The 21597-nt window shown below is 48.4% G+C and overlaps 1 protein-coding gene and 1 pseudogene across 2 annotated transcripts in view; one reads left to right on the top strand and one right to left on the bottom strand.

Annotated features, from left to right (window-relative positions):
- Positions 1-21597, bottom strand: part of LOC119163075 (uncharacterized) — a 392637-nt pseudogene that overhangs the window by 203066 nt on the left and 167974 nt on the right.
- CSN4 (COP9 signalosome subunit 4) overlaps positions 1-21597 on the top strand; it is a 99490-nt gene that overhangs the window by 27312 nt on the left and 50581 nt on the right. For both annotated transcript variants that reach the window (XM_037415000.2, XM_075874325.1), the window contains exons 6-7: positions 12125-12275; positions 17281-17365. In XM_037415000.2, the coding sequence (XP_037270897.1) occupies positions 12125-12275; positions 17281-17365 (236 nt within the window). The remainder of the gene's footprint in view (positions 1-12124; positions 12276-17280; positions 17366-21597) is intronic.

The following is a 21597-nucleotide window of genomic DNA, read 5'->3' as shown; positions in this document are numbered from 1 at the left end:
ACTGTCTCTGAGGTCATTGAGTTGTGTCAGAGTTTCGACAAGCTGCGACGACAGCGTCTTCTCACTCGACGCCCTGACGTCCCGGATGACACCCTCTCCAGCCTGACCACCACATCTGACCTTCAGTCGCTGCTATCGCAGATTAAGGAGTTTGTTCGTGCTGAGGTCGCTCGTCAGCTATCGCTGCTATCAACAGCCGGCCAACCAGCGTCACCTCTGCCAGCAAACATTCGCCAGGTCATCCAGGAGCAAGTTTGCGCGGCTCTGCCATCTGCCCGTGACACTTCACCCTTGCCGAGCCCTGTTGCCTGTGCCGAGGTAAATGCACCTCTAAGCTATGCTGAAGTAGCGGCTCGACCACCTCTTCAGACTTTTACGTCGCTTCCCTCAGCCGTGCCGCTCCGACCCACTCCTCGGTTCGCTCAGTCAAGGTCCGTCCAGAGTAGTGGACAATGGCGTACACTCGACAATCGCCCAATATGCTTTGCCTGTGGGCTACCTGGCCACATAGCGCGATACTGCCGTCGGCGCGTTCCTGTCTACCGACAGAGCTACGACCAGACCTTCGAACCTGCCCTTTATGTGCCACCGCGCCGTTCGTTCACAGGCTCTCAGCCACCCGACCAGATGTCATCGTACGCCGACCACCGCCCTCCTGTTAACCGCCGCTCGCCATCACCTCGACGCCGCTCGCCATCGCCGATGCGTCGTCGTCCTTCATCGCCGGAGTGGGAAAACTAATTGCCGCAGTTCCAGAGGCAGGAACTGCGTCGCCAGCGAAAAGACCAAGGCCTCTCACTTCACCAACGAATGTTCTGGACGTACATGTGGACGGCGTCGCTGCACTCGCTCTCGTCGACACTGGTGCCGCAGTTTCAGTGATAAGTGCTAAACTCTGCCGCTTGCTGAAAAAAGTTATGACGCCACTAGCTAGTATATCACTTCGTACAGCCAGTGTAGATCACGTCACACCGGCCGCTGCTTGTACTGCTCGCATCGCGATTGATGGCCTCATTTATGTCGTTGAATTGCTAGTGTTGGATTCCTGCTCCCATGACCTCATTTTGGGCTGGGATTTTCTCTTCGCTAATAAGGCCGTCATCGATTGCTCGCGCGCTGAGGTGGCATTTGAAGTGTTTTATGACGCTCCATTATATGATGCTCATGAAACCGGGGACAAACTATTTGTTGCTGAAGACGTCATCATACCGCCGCACTCTTTTGCCCTTACCATGGTGTCTTGCAACTCTCTCGCCGAGTCTAGTGCCCTTTTCACGCCATCTGCTCTTTTCGTTCGTCGCAAGTGTTCGCCGCTACCTTATGCCCTTCTAGAACTTCATGACGGCGTCAGCAGACTACTCATCTCGAACCTGTTGTCATGTCCTGTAACACTACTCCGGGGTGAGTGCGTCGGGCGTGTTTACAGTCTCGACCCTTCTGCAATTATCGACATGCCGGCTGGTTTTTCCGCCGAACACGAAGTCGCCGGAGTGACCTGTGCATCTTCGCCGCAGACTACTAGGCCGGACGTACTGAGCAGCTCCATCGCCGACACGTTAACCGTTTCGCAACGTGCTCAGCTTCTACGACTACTGAACAAGTTCCGTTATTCCTTCGACTGCCAGCATACTCCCCTCGGCCGCACGTCAGCCGTGTGTCACCGCATCAACACGGGTACCAATGCGCCATTGCGTCAAAGACCCTATCGCGTGTCCGCAGCCGAGCGCCAGGTTATCGATGACCAAGTAGCTGACATGCTCGAGCGTGGCGTCATCCAGCCTTCGAACAGCCCCTGGGCATCTCCAGTCGTTCTCGTTAAGAAGAAGGACGGGTCAATTCGCTTCTGTGTTGACTACCGTCGTCTTAACAAAATAACTCAAAAGGACGTTTACCCGTTACCGAGAATCGACGATGCCCTTGACTGCCTCCAAGGTGCGGAGTTCTTCTCTTCTATTGACTTACGGAGTGGCTACTGGCAAGTCCCTCTGGCACCTGAAGATCAGCCTAAGACAGCCTTTGTCACACCTGATGGCCTTTACGAATTCTGTGTCATGCCTTTTGGTCTTTGCAATGCACCCGCAACATTCGAGCGGATGATGGACAATCTTTTGCGTGGCCTGAAGTGGAAAACATGCCTGTGCTACTTGGATGATGTGATTATATTTTCCCCGGATTTTCCAACGCATCTCCGCAGGCTAGATGAAGTGCTGCAGTGCCTAACTGACGCCGGCCTTCAGCTCAACCTTAAGAAATGCCGCTTCGGCGCAAGTCAGCTCACCATCCTCGGTCATGTTGTATCTAAAGAGGGTATTCTTCCTGACAGAGCCAAGCTTCAGGCAGTTGCAGAGTTCCCTAAACCTGCGTCTCTGAAGGATCTGCGCAGCTTTCTTGGCCTCTGCTCCTATTTCCGCCGCTTTATTCGGAATTTTGCTATGATCACCGCCCTCTTGACTGAACTTCTACGCAGTGACTCGAAAAGTTACGCTTGGTCACCCGCCTGTGATGATGCTTTCGAAAAGTTGCGCCGTCTGTTAACCTCGCCACCAATCTTGCGTCATTTCGACCCGACTGCTCCGACGGAGGTACACACCGATGCCAACGGTGTTGGACTCGGCGTCGTGCTCGCGCAGCGTAAATCGGGATTCCAGGAGTACGTAGTCGCATACGCAAGCCGTACCCTCACCAAAGCGGAGAAGAACTATTCTGTGACAGAGAAGGAGTGTCTGGCAATTATATGGGCTCTAGGTAAATTTAGACCGTACCTATATGGTCGCCCTTTCGACGTAGTCACCGATCACCATGCGCTTTGTTGGTTATCCACGTTGAAGGACCCCTCCGGCCGTTTAGCTCGCTGGGCTTTGCGGTTGCAAGAGTTCGACATGCGTGTTGTCTACAGGTCTGGCCGACGTCACACTGATGCCGACGCTTTATCACGCTCGCCTATGTCCGCTGAAAGCTCTGCATGTTTATCTGCCGTGGACGAAATGGTTGCGTTCCCAGATAACTGTGACATGGCGTCTGAGCAACGCAAGGATGACTGGATCAGCTCTGTTCTGCGATTCCTTTCAGATCCGTCGACTTCTCCATCTTCTCGAACGTTGCGCCGTCAAGCGGCTCACTTTGAGGTCCGCGATGGCCTCCTTTATCGCAGGAATTACAAGTCTGAGGGCCGAAAGTGGCTACTTGTCATACCTCGCCATCTTCGTGCTGCAATATGTTCAGCTTTCCACGCTGACCCTCAGTGCGCACATGCGGGCATCTTCAAAACATACGCTCGGATTTCCTCCCGGTTTTATTGGCGAGGCATGTACACCTTTTTGCGCAAGTACATTCAGTCATGCCCGCAGTGCCAACGACGGAAAGTTCTGCCTCATCATACCTCTAGTCCGATCCAGCCAATTCCTTGCCCAGCCAGGCCTTTTGACCGCATTGGGATCGATCTGTACGGGCCTCTTCCATTCACGGCTTCCGGAAACCGTTGGATTGTTGTCGCTGTCGACTATCTGACGCGATACGCAGAAACAGCTGCTTTGCCTGCTGCCACAGCACGCGACGTATCTTCTTTTCTCTTGCGGCACTTTATTCACCGTCACGGCGCACCGCGCGAACTTCTCAGCGACAGAGGACGTGTGTTCCTCTCTGAAGTCGTCAACGCACTCCTTGCCGAATGCCGTATTATTCACCGGACTACCACCGCCTACCATCCGCAGACGAATGGATTAACGGAAAGATTCAACCGTACCCTAGGCGATATGATATCAAAGTATGTTGCCTCAGACCACTCCGACTGGGACCTCATTCTGCCTTTTGTAACATACGCCTACAATACTGCTCCACAGGCGACTGCGGGCTTTTCACCATTTTTCCTGTTATATGGCCGAGACCCTTCCACCACACTAGATACCATTCTGCCCTACCACCCCGATTCCTCCGAGTCTACGCCCATCTCTGAAGCTGCCCGCCGCGCCGAGGAATGCCGTAAGCTCGCCCAGTCGTTCACAACCATCGACCAATGGAGACAAAAATCTCGGCGTGACGATAACCACCCGTACCCCAACTTTGTTCCGGGCACTCTTGTGTGGCTTTGGGTTCCTGCTGTGCCTACAGGGCTTTCCTCGAAGTTTTTTTCAATATACCAGGGACCCTACCGCATTGTCTCGCAGACTTCACCAGTTAACTACATCGTCGAACCCGTTACGCCATCCACAGACCAGCGCTTTCGGGGACGTGACATTGTTCACGTACAGCGGCTGAAACCTTATTACGATCCGCTCGTACTCTGTTCACCGTGAGTCGCCAGGATGGCTCCTTTTCCGACGGGGGACGTAGTGTAGTGAAGAGAAATGCCCACTACTGCAGCGACATCGACACGTGGGCGCGAGGCACGAGCTAGGACTGCCTGATTGCTGCTGCGACGCTGCCCGTATACTCGGCCTGCTCTTGCTGCTTCGGTACCGACGCCGCTACCGCTGCTTACCTTGCATTTACATTATACTTCAATTAAAAAAATATTGTGCAGGTTAGTTAGGTCATAATAAATATGCCCATTTTTCTTTATGTCATGTATACTAATTGAATTTGATTCAAAATTATTTGACCAAAATCACTATTCGCTTCGATTTCACACGAACCTAAAATTGACTATTCACACAAGCCTACTTATAAGACATACAGTTATTTCGCTATAATACATTCTTTTAATATCTTTCTGTATGCATACAAGTGTCCTACTATGTCATCATCGAGCAGTATGAAATCAAGGTTTGCCTTGAGTTTTTGATACCCACATGGCTCTATGACAATTCTGGCTACACTCTTTTAAGCCGCACAATATCCTACTTGTTGCAGTTCCACTCCTCTTTCACAGCATGTATCCTGGCCCTTCTTTCGGGCTTTTGGAGGCCCGTTGACACAATGCTGATGCGTGCGAAGTCGAACTTCGCAAGATGCGGGAAGTCTGATAAGTGGCTACGTCTTCATACTTACGATGCAGTGCAGGGAAAGGAAAAAAACGAAACAGAGACGACACAGAAGGATGCACAAACTAACAACTACAGTAAAAGCTCGTTAATTCAGATTTCACGGGACCGGAAAAACTGTCCGAATTAACCGAACGTCGAATTAACGAATGAACAGGGAAAACAACATTTAAAATCAAGCTGCAGAAGCATACCTTTATTTGTTGAAGTATTTTGTAATTGTCGTCTGCGTTTTCGCGCAGATTCCGGCTGACATCACAATTTTTCTTAACTGTTCCAAATGGCCAACAGCACGCAAGCTGTCGGGAGTGTTCAGGCAAGCGTCCTCTAATATTAACAGCGCCTCCGAGACTTCCCGTGAGGTGCGATGAGGTCGTGGCTGTTTTTCCTCGCATGATTCTTCGTCGGAATCGTGGTCTTCATGGGCGCCCGTGACATCATTAATAATCTCTTGGTCGGTCAGGAGACCACTCGTGGCGACACCATGATCAATCGCGATGTAGTCCTGAAAGGTCACATCTGTGGGAAGGACAGCATCGAAAGTCGGGCACTCATCGTTGGTGGACTCGGCTGACACCTCCTCGATGCCATCGTCAGCTACTGCTGCATGCTCGGGCTTCACAAAACCGCTGTGCCGAAAACAGTTGGCGATGACTTGCGGCGGAGTGTTTTTCCACACGTGGACGATGATGTACACTGCGCCGAGTAAGTCCACTTGATACAACTTTCCAGCTTCTGAGCATAGGATCATTCGCTCTAGCAGGTGCTTGCGGTACTTCGACTTCACGTAGTGAATGATACCCTGGTCCATCGGCTGAAGAGCAGACGAAGTGTTGGGAGGCAAAAAAACTACTTTGATGCTCTTCAGTCCGACTGTACAGTTTTGGGCACTGCAGTTGTCAACAACCATAATTATCTTGCAGTCCTTCGACGTGAAGTGCCGGTCCAACTGCTGCAGCCAGCCGCGAAAAATGTCCGATGTCATCCATGCCTTCCTGTTCGCTGTATACTCGACAGGAAGGCTTTTGACGCTCTTAAAACAACGTGGCTTAAGCGCCTTCTCAACGACAAGTAGTGGCAAGCACTCCGTGCCAGTCATATTGGCGGCAAGAAGCACAGTTATTCTTTGCTTGCACTTCTTGCCACCAATGCACGCGTCCCCTTTGAAAGTCACCGTCTTGTCGGGCAGAGCTCTGAAAAATAGAGCAGTTTCATCTGCATTGAACACGTCACGTGGTTCATATGCGGCGATGTGCTCCAGCAGCTTCACATTTTTCCATTTGGTGGTCACGCTCTGGTCAACACTGACCTTTTCGCCGCACACACTTCTGAAGACAAGTTCGTGTCTCTCTCGAAACCTCGCAAACCACCCTTCTGACGCTTTGAACGATTCAATGTTCATCATTGCAGTGTACTTCTCGCCTTGCGCCATGATGAGAGGTCCGCTCAAAGGCAGATGCGCGATGCGACGGTCAGTAATCTACCAGAGCAAAGCTTCTTCGGCTGGGGATGAGCTGCGGTTCGCAACCACTTTCTAGAGGCATGAAACTTCTCGCTTTCGAAGGCTTGTCGAATCTGTTGTTCATTTTTCACGTACGTTCCCAAAGTGCTCTGCTTCACGTTGTACTTGGTCATAACCTGCTGTCGCGATTCGCCGTTCTTCAGTGCTTCCAAAATTTCCACTTTAGTCGCCAAGTTCTTCGCGTCGTAGTTCTGCTGCTCTTTCGGCGTTGCCATCACTGTAGCGCACAATGGTGGTGGCATGCAAATACGGTCACAATGGAAGAAAAAGAGAACTCCGCAAGAAGAGATGGTTCCGACATGAGAACACAAGGGAAAATGGCTTCGGAGGCGCTGAGTGTAGAAGAAAGAAGACGCCGACGTTCGGTAACGCTGCGATCGCCCCCACTAGTTGATGATGATGGCGATGCCACTCAGGTTTCGGTTTCACTCCAGTAACGCCAGCGCTGCTTTATCACACTTTTGTGTAGCAGCAGCCGTCAGCATTTGTCCCAATTAAGCGGTGCGGAGCCGAATTCCTACGAAATAACGAAGGTTTGGTCCCATAGATTAACATGCACTTTGGCCAGGACCAATAGAGCCGTCCGAATTATCCGAATTTTTGAATTAACGGGTGTCGAATTAACGAGCTTATACTGTACGTTATTTTGATCGTGAACAGCGTTATGAATGGGAAAAAAAGAAAAGAGGGGAGAGAAAACAGAATACGAAAAAGAAAACATATTCGGGCTTTAAACAATTTCACTGAAATAGGTCAGGAATTGCGTATGCAGCGATGTGGTTTCCTTCAAAACGCTGATGTCTTTCTGAGGGAAATAGCAATCGAGAGAGTGCTAATACTTCCTTCACTGATATGCATGTACAGTTGAACCCCTTTATAAGAGACTTGCACGTAGCAGTAATTCTTGTCTTTCATATGAGGTGTCTCTTATAAGCAGGATACCCCGGTGTGGATGGGATTTTCTTTATCAACTCCTATTTCATTGTAGGTGCACCAGTGTCTCTTATACCCAAATGTCTCTTACATCAGTGTCTGTTATAAAGGAGTTCGACTGTAAAAAGCTTTGGTAATTTCCCTCTCTGTTTGATTAAAACGGGAAAGCATCTCTGTAGGTTCAGCACCATGGGTAGCCTCCTCTCTTTTCTTTTTTTTCATACATCAGGTCGATCAAAATAAAGTAGTTGTTTATGCATCTTTCTGTGTCATCACTGTTTTGTTTTCTCCTTTCCCTTTAGCGCATCACAAGTTTAAAGGCTGATAAGAAGTGCACACTCCTGGTGTGATATGCAGGCCTGAGTGCTTTACTTTGTGAAAAATGGACTTTGATGTTCGTTTGATGCCTAACTGTCGTTGTATACTCCTAATCCAGGATGCTCCATATGCAGTTACAAAATCCTCAGAAGGGTCAGGCTTATCAGCGGCTAGTGTCGCATCAGTTATCTTCGCAAGCATGCGTTTTGTCTTTACATTTTCGTGGAATCCAAATACAGTAAAACCCCATTAATTTGGACTTCACAGGACCACAGAGAATGTCCGAATTAACCCTAACTGTCGTTGTATACTCCTAATCCAGGGTGTTCCATCTGCGGTTACGAAAAACTCACAAGGGTGAGGCTTTTCCGCACACACTGTCCGAGGAAAGCATGCATGTGTCCTCCAAAACGGCCAACGCATGCGCAGCCTCCGTCTTTGTGTGGCGTGGAGGCTCGTCAGCATCACTTACGTCCTCGTCAGATGATTACGCTTCGCCGTCCAAAACTTTGACGAGGATATCGCTGTCGGTCACTGTGCCAGCCACGGCACCATAGCTGTCAATTGCGAAAAAATCGCCCAGGGGTACACCAACTGGCATGATGCTCACATAGCAGCTATCTTTCTCTTCACCGATTTTCTCATTGGCCACCATACCCGGATCAGTAGCGTCGCGCACGAAGCCGCTATGCCTAAAGCAGTTTGCGACTACTGCAGGCAGTGTGTTGTTCCACACGTATGTCAGCATGTGGATTGCGCTTAGCAGGCTTACTTCGTACTGCTTGCCTTACTCCATGCAGCTGCTTAATATTCCTAAAACATCTTGGCTTCGCAGCCTTCCCGATCAATAGCAGCGGCAGCTGCTCTGTGGTGCCGGTCATGTTAGCAGCCAGGACTGTCACGCGTTTTTTACTTCGTTTTCCACTGACGCACGGGTCCCCCTTAAACGCGATTGTCTTGTCAGGCAGAGCCTTATAGAACACCGCTGTCTCATCAGCGTTGAAAATATTGCATGGCTCACACGTAATAAGGCTCACGGATAGTCCAGACTGCCACTCCTGCACAACACTTTTGTCAACCGCACCTGTTTCACCACACACGTTATGGAACACCAGCCCGTGTCGCTTTTTGAAGCAGTCGAACCAGCCTTCCGACGCATTAAAGGAGTCAGTGTTCATGGTCACCGTGAACTTCTCTGCTTGTGCGCAGATAAGGGGGCCGCTCAAGGGCAAACATGCATCGCGCGAAACGGCAATCCAGCGCAACAGCGCTTCTAGCTTGGGATGTGCTGTCGTTCGAAGCCTCTTCCTTCGGTCGCCAAACATGTCTCCGTCATACACTTGCACAATCTTTTCTTCTTCACGTAAGTGCTCAGAGTGCTTTTCTTCACATTGCACTTTTCCATCACTTCTTTTCGAGATGCTCCTGCTGGCAGCACCTTCCATATTTTTACCTTTACAGCCAAATCCTTTGCTTCGTACTTCACCCTCTTCGCCGCAAGAGTTGGGGCAGTTGGGGCCGCAGGAGAGGGAGGGGAAGCCATCCCGGCGTCGCTCTGCGGTGGTCACACGCGCACGCACGAAGTAGACAACACTTCCACACACAAAAAAAAAAAACGCACGGTGGTAAAAACGAAATGAGAACCGGCAAACTTTTCAAAAAACAGCAAACAGTAAGACTGCAGATGACACTGATCACGTACAGATAAAAAATTTAAACCACACTGGAAGTGAGCAATCCCACTCAACCGTCATGCAAACGTGTTCGACGCGCAAGAAAAAAGGAAAGGCAAATCCTTAGGTGGCCCATTGCTGATGACAGTAGCGGTGAACTTCCTTTCATTTTGGTTGTTTAACCCACCATGTGTTTTTTTTTGTCTACACTGGCCTCGGTGAGCCAATTCCGCGTGGCAATGGTCTGCGAATGCGCAATGATACTCTGCCGCCGTCGTGCGCGGCTTGCCGCCTGTGTGCGCGCGATTCGATGCGCTGCGCGGACGATCAGTGGTGTCACGCACCGCAGCCAGCACCTCCCTCGCACTCGGCCGTGGCCGCGCGCGACTCGCCGCCGCCGGTGTGCGCTTTCCAGAGGAGTGCCGTCATAGCCTTGGTAGACATATGGACGCCGACGCGCACGCCTTCCCTTTGCAGTCGCCATATGACACTGCGCTGGAGCCGCTTGATAGCGCCTCTGACTCGCGCTTGCCACTGTGGCATAGCCATGGAGAAGGAGGGTGCAAATGCTGCTCAACGGTGCAGTAGAGTGGAGAAGCTTAACTCATCGGATCCCGAAGTAGTTGCCTGGCAAAATAAATATACATGTGCCACATAATACGTATACCGTGTGTGTGTCATTGAAAGAGCTGTAAGCATGTTTGTGCCTCCGAGATGTACTACCCATGGACGAAGTTTTGAATTTTAGAGGCCGCAATCTGATCCCAAAGTTGTCTAGGTGCGCTGCCGATTTGGCTGGCAGAATCCGCTGCTGCTTCCCTGCCCTGACTCGACCTTGGTCGGGCGTTCGAATTAACCGAAGCGTGGCCAAATTTGTCTGAATTAATGAGGGTTTTCAGTCATGGAACAATGTACATTTTACGGCGTGGCCGAAATAACTGAAATTTCGAATTAATGGGGGTCGAATTAACGAGATTTTGCTGTAATCCCAATATTTGGCTAAAGCTTTCTGAAAATGGCTGCCACAATGCTACTAGACCGCGATTACATGTTTGTGTGCTTTGGTCAAAGAGAGTGTCGTCACCCAGATTGACGAAGCCTTCAATAAACCAACTGCTTGTCATCTTGAGGCTTTCAAGAAGCTCCATCTCGTCAATCAAAATGCGTCCATGCCCATAAAACTCGCCCATACATTTTGTTTTCTGTTTTTTTTCACGATGGCAGCAAAGACGTTTTTGTTGAAGCCAAAGTTGCTCTTATCATTGTTCACATATTTGTTTGCACAATGGCCTGCTGCCGTTCTGTTAACTGGTCCTCGTAGCTCAGAATAGCATAAACAGGCTTTGACGCTTGCTTTTCTGGCCGAAACGAACTAAGTTGAGCATCTGAGCGTGAAACTGTGTGCTTGGTGCTTCACAAGTTTGCGCAATGTTATTAACGCCATGGGAATGCTTTCATATTTCATCGACAGCGCAAACATAGCAGCGGAGGCGTATACGATACACACTGCCTGTGCTTCTTACCAGAGAGAATGAACTGAGAAGGTACATGTGCGCCATCTCTCGGCATAAACAACTGCTACACTCGTCGCCGTGCGTGCTGGCTGCAATGCTCCCACCTCCCCTTTTAGCCCCCATAGCTGGGCTTCAGAATTTTTATGTGATGCTCATTCCTGCTTTTTTTTTTCTTGTATGACTGTACATCATTGCAAGCTGTTCTCTGTGGTTTACAGCGAGTGCGTGTGCATGTGTGTGTTTGTGTGTGTGTGTGTAGATAACGTTACTTTGCGGCCACAAACTTTATGAGAGGGAATTTCGTCACTCACCCCTGAGTATTACTGTGAGGAAAGAAATACCAGTCCCTCGAAAAAGGCTTCGGAGGTTTGTTAGGCCAGTGCTAAAACATTTTTCTAGCATGCTGAGTATTTTGTGCAGTGCTGCCATATTCTCAAGGAAGTTCTTTATAAGTGTCTCTAGTGTAGAAAGATATGAGCAGTGCAGTGTCAAGAGCTTTGACACTCTGAGCATATTGAAAGGAGAGCTATAGGCGGAGCCATAAAATTACTGCTCCGAGAACCCCTCTCCCCCCTAAAAGAATAAAAGAAGCCACCCTTTTATTGCTGAAATGAGTGAAAATGGACCCTGTTGAATTCTGGGACTTCCGACAGGAGTCAGTAATGTGTGTAAGCTTGGCACAAAATGGTGACCCAATCCAATCGGTTATGATTCATAATTGCACAGGACTTGAAGTTCACTGGCACGCAGACAGATAAGTAGATAGAATAGTGCAGATGAAAAACACTATCCTATCCACTTTTGTAAACATTCGTCACTGTGCAGTTGCACTTGATCTGTTTCAAATATGCAAGCTGACATTTTTTCTCTTCAAGTATTGGACCTATGGCCAAATAATGGACTAAAACAGAGCTTCAGTTTCTTACGTTAAGGTATTATCTCAAATGCCTTGACATAAGAAACTGATCTCTAATTTCTAAATCTTCCCAGGTTGAGGCATAAGAGAGCAGGTATTAGCATTATGTGTTGTTGTAATTGCAACACTTATCTTGTGGTTAGCTTTTAATTTGAAATGTTTCTGTCCTAATTAAAGAGTGATAGTTTTTCAGTTTGCTTTACAAGGTGCAAAGAACAAGCAACTTGAGCTGTTGTATCAAATGTGGTACTGTCAATGCCTGTTGGCAGGTGTGCTACGCCAGGGTGTTGGACTACAGGCGCAAATTCATCGAGGCGGCTCAGCGGTACAACGAGCTCTCGTACAAGCCGATAATTCACGAGGATGAGCGAATGACTGCTCTCAGGAATGCACTCATTTGCACCATCCTGGCCTCAGCCGGTGAGTGCTTTCTCTACTGCTGCAGACTTGCGCAGATGATGTGAAAGGAATAGCTAAACACATCACTGCTTTATTTAGGAGCACTGCTATTTATTCAACTCGAACGTGCCTTGAAAGCTAATTGTGCGCATTCACTTTTTACAGGCTCAAAGTACGAGGAAACTAGTTTAGACATAATAAGGATTTTTAAGGGAAAATTTAATACATCATATTTTTACCAACAAGAGTGCAGTATGCCTTGAATTCTGGCAATTGGGATTAAATCGCTGCTGCACGGCTGCATATTGACGTAGGTGAAAATGCATTAGGTCTGTATACTTAGATCTAGGTGCATGTTAAAGAGCCCCAGGTGGACGAAATTTCCGCAGCCCTCCACTACTCTCACTTTCATATGGTGGTTTTGTAATGTTAAACCCTAAATATTTTTATCCTGGCAATCAAAAAAAAGGGGGAGGGAATGTTTACTTTCACATCTATCCGTTTCACTCATCACTTGTGGCTCTCGGGCACCACTCTGTTGCTGTGTATGAACTGTGGCATGTCATCTACGTGGTTGTAGTGTCCTAGTATATAGTACAGTCTCTCACATGTTTGGTGTGGCTTATTGGTGTATCAATTGATAGCGTTGGCATATTTATTGAACAATGCCTCAACCTTAACTGACACAATGGTAGCCTGTGCTTAGACTAAATGTTGCCAATTTCTTTGTGCTAGTGCAATAACTGCGCAATAGTGAGGTTTTGTAATCAAAGGTTGAAAGGTGCGTGACATCCGTTCAGGTAAGAATTCATTTTGTCGAAATCTTGGGGATCACACAGATAACACTAACTTATTGCCATAGGCTTTCATAGATGTAGTTTAAGTTTTCTTACCAACATCTCCGAAAAGGCAATTTCTGGAACAATTTTTTTTTGTAGTGAAAGGCGATGTTATAGTTGGTTAAATTCTGTAGTCATTTACTGTGAGCTATTATTTTCATTTTGTTGAGGGGTGCAACAGCTGTGCCAGTTGCACCAAATTGCGCTGAGCTGCACCATTTTTACGCTGAGCTGCACCAAAACCATGAAATTTGCTGAAATTGCGCCACACTGCGCCAAAATGCCCAACCAGCCTCAAAATATTTCTAGTTGCGCTAGCTTGAGCGAGGAATGGAGGCCATGTTGGCCACCCACAGTTTGCATCATCAATCAGTCCAAGCGGACAGACCCTAATCCTAAGCCACGGTGTTATTTAGTCGATCGCGTTTTGCCAGTGTCCTGGCCTAATGAGTATATGTATGTATATATATATATTGTCATGACCAAGAAAGACGCTGGCGCTTGGGCGCGTGGGCAGCTAAGGGAAGGTAGAGGAAGATGAAGACAGAATAAGAATAGCTGGCCCAGGATCGGGTGTTGTCTCTTGTTCTCTGTCTCGCTCATCACAATGGCGCAGTCGACGAAGAAGAAGTCTTACGTCCCGGCTTCGTCATCCAGGACAGCCGTGATAAGCGCCGCTTGAGGATGGCGTCAAGGCCTCCTCGGCAGCGCAAGCCGACAAGTGAACCCTCTGTGGGAAGCCACTGGTACGTGTCTTCGTGGTTCGTCGGCAGTGCGGGCTTCTCCATCCAGGAATGCCATTCAGCTTTTTCGGCGATGGAGTCAACAATCCGGCCGCCGCTTCAGCTGCCCATCGGACCATCAGGGGACAGTGTCCATGCCTCCTCTGTGGTACCAGGGCATCACCCAATGGACACTATGCTACCACTTCGCGGCCTTAACACACGGGCTTCTGTCCTTTGGGAATGCTGTTCAAGCTTCCCACGGCCTGCATTCCCAGTCCGGTACTCTTCCAACACATGAGCCACCAAGAAATGCTGTTCATGCTTCCTTGGACGTGTGTGACACCACCGTGAGTACTACTAAAACCACGTACTTCACGGACGCGAACCAAAGTGGTTCAGAAGCCTCGTGCGACAGTGCCGTGGAGCTGCGGTGTACCATCGCACTGCAACGCGCCGAGATAACAAACTGACAGCGTTGATCGCCGAGCGAGCTCCTACAATGTTGCCAGCATTGTGTGACATTAACGCTGTGTTGGATGTAGCTGCCTCATACGACCTTGAGGCAAGCACACCAGAGCAACACAGGGAGCTTCGGTCTTCTCTGATCGAGCTCTCACACCAGCTCGACTGCTTCGCGTCGGTGATCTCTGCGTTGCCACCTGCCACCTCACAATCACCAGCTGTCTGCGAACTACCGGAATTCCATGGGGTCCGGAACGACGCCGACAGCTGGGTGTCAACCGTCAACGCGATAGCAATGCGCGAGGCCTGGACAGAATCTCAGAAATAGACCGTGGCTGTAGACCGTCTTCGGGAAGGTGTAGCGGCCTGGCACCGGTATGAAGGCTGGAAGCAGCAGTCATGGGCGGAGTGGAGCTGCAAGCTCATAGCTGCTTTCGGTCGTAATCCTTACCACCTCTCCACCACCACCCCGTCCAACCTGGCCAGTATCGAGGAGAAAGATCCAGAGGCTTTGCAGCTATGCGCTGCAGCTTACCACACGAGAAGTTCCTGAAGCAAGTTCGCTGCGGCCAGAGGTTGCTACCGAAGTCGGACCTCTTGAAGGGCGTTGCTCCAACGAAACAGCCGCAGAGAGTCATCTCGACTGTGCTGCATTGCCCTTCACCGACGCAACCCCATTCGCACACCGAGCTGAAGTGGAGTAACACCTCGACGGTTCCTCGGAGCCCTCCAGCCGCGCGGCAGAAAGCTTCTCCGCCTGTCCTACGAATGACGTCAGACGCAGGTGCAACACGCCACTGCTGCTCTCAGTACCCGCGCCGATACGCGATGCCATCATGTCAGTGGAAGAGGCTGATACCAGTCCTCATACAGCTCAGTTAGAGAAGCCAGCCCCAATATCACCTTTACTGAGGCAAGTGGAGACACCAGCATCGCCTATGCTTGAACCGCCGTGGCGCCGGTAGAGCCCAAGGTAACCACTGCTGGTGTCACTGACCAAAATCATGAGGAGAAAGTTGGTGCTCAAGATGCAGACAGCAGCCAGTCCTGACCTCCCGGTAGACTTGTGGAAGACTCTGGCACCCAGTGTCAGCTGGCCAAGGCCGACCTCCGAGATGCAGCCTCTATATCGACCGCCAGATCTACCTTTGGCAGATACCGGGACCAAACCGCGGTCGAGAGCATCGGCCGCAACGGGGCAGCCAGTGCCGGCCGCCTGAGTCCACAGCACTTTTTCAAAATACATCGTGGCGTGCAAAAGAGTGACCAACTCGAGGCAGCCAGTGCCATCCACCAGAAACTTTGCCGCCAGCTCCGCGCGCGCGCAGTCATGGCCGAGTGTCATGACCAAGAAAGACGCTGGCGCTTCGGCGCGTGGGCACCTAAGGGAAGGTAGAGGAAGATGAAGACAGAATAAGAACAGCTGGCCCAGGATCGGGTGTTGTCTCTTGTTCTCTGTCTCGCTCATCACAATACACACACACACGCACACACACACACACACACACACACACACACACACACACACACACACACACACACACACACACACACACACACACACACACACACACACACACACACACACACACACACACACACACACACACACACACACACACACACACACACACACACACACACACACACACACACACACACACACACACACACACACACACACACACACACACACACACACACACACACACACACACACACACACACACACACACACACACACACACACACACACACACACACACACACACACACACACACACACACACACACACACACACACACACACACACACACACACACACACACACACACACACACACACACACACACACACACACACACACACACACACACACACACACACACACACACACACACACACACACACACACACACACACACACACACACACACACACACACACACACACACACACACACACACACACACACCAGGTCAGGACACTCGGGAGACACACTCAACTTAATAAGGTAACCACACCGCGCGCCCGTTGGCGCGGGTGCGGGCCATTGTTACTTTATCTTGTAGAACATGCCTTGCAAGCAAGCCATAAAGTTGTGCCCCAAACTTAACCCCGTTGTGAAAGAAAAAAAGGTGGAGAGGGGATGTAGCGATTTGAAAGTTTCTTGGCTTCGTTTTAAGTCGTGCTGAACGCTGCTGAAGCTGTGACTTGCGAATAAGCACCTAGGTTTTAAAGGGGATGTTAGCACTAGTCGAAAGACACATTTTTTTCAATCACTTATACATGTTTACACTGCATAATTGTGAGTACTATGCAGTATAACCTCTGACACCTAAAAGAAGTTACAGGTAATCGTTCGGAGCAATGTATGACATTTCTGCAGCCCTAAATAAAAACTGCACGGTTTTTTTGCCACTCCTATTTCTTGGTTTTACGAATCTGCAGAACTTCAGGGTTGCCAGCTTGGCAGAATCACATTGAATTCGCAGAGTCTGTCTAAATATTTGACAGGTGTGGCAAATGCTAATGTGTACTTCATCACTGCTTACGCAGGCGGTGCTTAAAAAAAAACTACTTTGGTTGAAGTAGCAGTGCGCATTTTCACTTTGTACAATTTAGGTATGTATGAAGGTTTGTGCATGCTTCTTTTTCTAAATGTAAGCCTTTTTAATACTGCTCTAAGTTTAATCTTTTGTGATAAAATGATGGCTGTCTTGTTTGGTTTTTTTTTTTGCCGTAATCTGCTCCAAATTTAGATTTTAGTGCTCCAAAAGTAACATTTTGCTGCTCCTAAAATTCTTCAAAATTCTACTTGAGCTGTTGCACATCTGCTTTGTTTCTGCCAAGAAGGCAGTCCAAATGTGGGCGTTTTTTATTCATAATAGCGTGTTCCCTATCACCTTTGTTTTGCACAACGATGTCTTGTTCAGTCTTTATTACTTGTGTTCCATTCTTGCGAGGCTTATGCTTCAAACTGTGCCGTGCATTTTCAGGTCAACAGAGGTCACGTATGTTGGCCACACTGTTCAAAGATGAGAGATGTCAGCAGCTGCCCGCGTACAACATCCTGGAAAAGATGTGAGCCTGTGTACCTTTTATGTTTTATCTGTTACTACCTAAGCGAATGTATGGCCAATAGTAATGCATCTTGTTGAAAGTTCTACCCATTGTGGTGGTCTAGTTGTGATGCTCAACTGTTGACACGAAGGTCGCGCAATTGAATTCCAGCCGCTACAGCTGCATTTCAGTGGAGGAGGCGTAATGCTAGCGGCTTATGTGCTTAGATTTAGCTGGTGGCCAAATGTCTATGTGCTGCCTTGAAACACAGGTGGAGGAGTAAATGTAGGCTCGCAATTACGAAAGGACATAACCTCAATATCAGAGCTCTTTACTTTCTGTCTGTCTGTCGTGGTTGTACAGCATTATAGCACTCGGCTGCTGACTTGAAGGTCGCGGGTTCGATCCCAGCTGCGGTGGTCGCATTTCTGTGGAGGTTCATAGCTGTTCATGGCTTCCCCATGAATAGGCGGGGTGATGAGTGGTCTGAAGCTGTATCTCCATGAACAGGTCGTGGAATGTTTTCTGAAAGTTTTCAACTATGTGTGTCCAGAATCCTGGCTATCCATTTCGTACTATGCCTCGGCTCGTTTCATCATCCGGGCTCACTTAATAGCTGTAAAAGTACCATTTTGATGCAGAACCAAAGAGATGTAATGACGGCTGTGTCCACTTCGATAAGTTGTGCAGCATTGTCTGACAATCCACAAAGTAGTCAAGCGAGGACTAAGCCACCGAAAAAATACCGAAAGACACAATCTAATGCAATCAGTAAGAATAAAAGCTGGGATGCTGCGCTAAACGAGCAAAGGCAACACGTGACTAATCCTGGATGTACAGAGGGGTCCACTGTTAAAGGAAACATCGCAGAGCGTGTCGCTTGCTCGGTGCCACCGCTGTCCCGTTGCGACAACTAGTCTCGCGCAGGAGCAGTGAGCGCTCTGGGCGGCGCTCGTGCGTCGTCTGCCAGAGGTGCGGCTGTGCTTCAGCTCGTCGCAAAGCTAACGGTTCCAGTGCTTTGAAATTTGTCCGTAGGCTGCATGGCCATGCTCAAGCTGTCACAAAACTGAAAAAAAAAATTAGTTTATGTAAAATAGTACCGTGTTGATATTTTTGGTGATTAAAGAACATGACTTCTTTTTTACGCAGAAATTTTTTTCGTCTAACTATATTAAAAATATTCTTGCTTGTGGAGCACGTATTTGATATGACTAATGCAGATTCGAGCTGTTGCAGTGCGTAAGCTGAACAAAGAATTTACAAGCGCCTTTAACGGATGCCAGAAGAAAGGTTTCTCAAAGCGGGCAATTCTTTATTTAACGAGAAGGGGAACGAAAGACTGCAATCCGGCTGGTGTGAGGTTGCATTTATCTGAATATACTTAATTCCCGTGATTTTCCTTCTAGATCTAAGGAAAGCAATTATTTTTAAGATTTCGCGACTTAGACCGCACTATGCCTTGAGTGGAAGCGCAGCCGCAACTGAAGGAAACGACAAAGGAGTGCCACCCACAGCATTCACTGCTTCTGCGCAAAACTAGTTGCCGAGGTCATCCGGCGGTGGCGCCGAGCAGATGACACGTTCTCCGTGTTCCCTTTAACAGTGGACCCCTCTGTACTTGAAAGCGGAACTAAGGAGATCACTTGCAGCGCTTGCACAAGAGACAACTCAAAGTGCGAAAATTGTTGCTTTATATTTTTTTCAGGTGCTTATAAATATATTATTTTAAAGCAAAAGAAAGCTAACGCTGTGTTTATAACTTCTCTTAGTATAGCGTCTCATTGATGTCACACGTTAGTGCCTACGATAGCCGGTGGTACTGCATGGCCCAAAAAGTGATTTCAAACAGGTGGGATTAATTATAGACTGGACACTGCACTGAAATAATTCAGAATGGGCATGGTCTAATTTTTATTGAAGCAGGGAAAATTACTACTGGGCACCTTCACTTTCTTTTCATGAGTCCTTCAACCTTTTTGTTACCAAGACTATTCAAATCGATCACCGGTGATTGATGCGTTGGATCGTTGATTTTTGCATGTTGAATTTGTTTTTCGATCACCCTGCATTTTCTAGTAGTTGTTCAGCCACTTTACTTTCAGAATCGGTTTGAATTTGACCGTTTTGGGAACATAGTGATTTTTTACAGACCTTTGTGCGAACCATTGGACCTGTGTTGTTTGGATAATGCTAGGCTTGTATAAATATTCGAATTCAGTTCGATTTGAATTTAAATTATTAACAATTTTGAAGTATTCACATTGAACGAATAGGCGTGTATTAATCTGCATGTAACCCCCGGTAAAGGTTGTTTTGCTGCAGTGTAAGGATGCGAATTCATGAAAGCACATATCCAGGGGAAATCAGCACTGCTGCGAAGCTTTTCCTCAAAGTTAAGAAGCGGGGCCCTGCAACACTTTTTAAGCATGGTCAGAAAACGCTGCCGATAGGTAGTTGAGGCTTCTGAGAACACGCGAGCCAAATATTATAGCGCAGTGCGCAGCCAGCAATTACCGTATTTACTCGCATAATCCTCGCACTTTTTTTTGCTGGAAAACCGATGAAAAGTTGGGGGGTGCGAGAATTACGCAGGGAAAACTTTCTACGAAAACGTACAGAGCGAAAAAGTAAACGAAGTGGCCGCAAATCAGGATTCTCGCACCAGCAACTAACAGCAAGCTTTAAGAAGTACTAATTAAAACTTACCTCAACAATAAAAGCAGAGGTTCAACACAAGACAAGATTTAATTGAGACACAAAAAGTGGAAGCAAATAGTCGAGAATTAGAATACCATACGCAAAGCTTGCGGACGTTGCGGGCGTAGCAGTGGCGTTCGTTGCTCAACAGGAGCCCTCAAAAGGTAAGCGTGGGACGTCAGTATTGGGCTGATGGCTATTTAACAGAATTGCCCTCAGTTTTCTTTTTAAGAAATAAAGTTTACCATCAATCCCAGTTTTAGGCACACGGCAAGCCCATCGCGTCTTGGTGGCTTTCAGCAGCCATCACCAGTAGCGAACACAAAACTCGTAGACTCCGAAGGGCCTACCGGCGGCCCTGTTGCCGTTCTTTAGTGCATTATCTATCACTTGCAACTTGCAAGCAGCCGTACAGCTTCAGTATCGCCTCATAACTTGACAGGGTTGCCGACGCAACATACAAAACACGCCGCAACGCGCACTGGCCACTTCGGCATGGCTTGAGTTGGATTTAATCTCTGTGCAATAGTACGCTTGATGCTTAAGAGATGGCGCCAGATGACATGCGCTATCATCATCAATGGCTGGAAAGAGCAGACGACATTATTGCAGCAGTTTTCGGGGATGCGATAATTACTCGAGGAAAAAAAGAAATCGCATTTTTGTTGGGCGATGTGGGGGGTGCGAGGATTACGCGAGTAAATACGGTAACTAATATTCAAGATCAGTTAAAAATTGCTTTCTGTTCTCCCGATAAATGATGCCACAAGTTCAGAAATCACTAGTCACATGCTCAAATCAGCCATTTCAGCCATTGGCTGAGTTGAGCATGGCCCGCTCGGTCGTTACTGAGGCCACCGTGAGAGGCTGAGACTTGTCCATGCGCACGTGCGCAGTCGCACTGAAAAGGCGCATACTTGAAGAAAAAAAAAAAAAGAGAGAAAAAGTGTTCGAAATGACAAAGTGCATGTGACATTTTTTTCTCCGTGTCACCTCTTTCTGCTTACCTTCCAGCGCTTTCGTCAGAACGAAATTAGAGACAATAAAATTGCAGCGTGCGAAAAATTTCTGTAATTTCACTAGTACCGAACAGATTCTAAAAATTTTTCCGGAAGTGAATTGGTGATGCAATAAGCTGTTTTAGCGAATACATTGTAGGGCTACCCCCTGAACAGGCTTGGGGATGATGAGTGGGCTGAAGTTGTAGCTCCATGAACGGGCATGGGGGCAATGAGTGGGTTGAAGTTATAGCTTGCACTTCTTTCACCAGAGTGGCACCTCCTGATTCATCGAATTCTTTGGTTTTACTAATTTGAAAATATTGTGAGCATTATTCATACGCGTTATCATATGTAGATACTCATCATCATCAGTCTGACCTGTGTTGTGGGGCAGAGGCTCGGCAAGTAAAAGAAGTGTCTTGCAGCCAAAGCGTTGCCTTACAAGCGGTGGAGGTGCGGGGTAGGTGGAGCCGTGTTGTGCTCGTCTTGCGACATAACCGTAGAGTGAATGCGCAGGCGGCGACCCGACCCAAGCTCCAGGAATGGTTCGTAGTC

Source organism: Rhipicephalus microplus, chromosome 9, assembly GCF_043290135.1.
Source record: "Rhipicephalus microplus isolate Deutch F79 chromosome 9, USDA_Rmic, whole genome shotgun sequence".
Lineage (NCBI taxonomy): Eukaryota > Metazoa > Arthropoda > Arachnida > Ixodida > Ixodidae > Rhipicephalus > Rhipicephalus microplus.
This window is presented reverse-complemented; position numbering and strand designations above follow the sequence as displayed.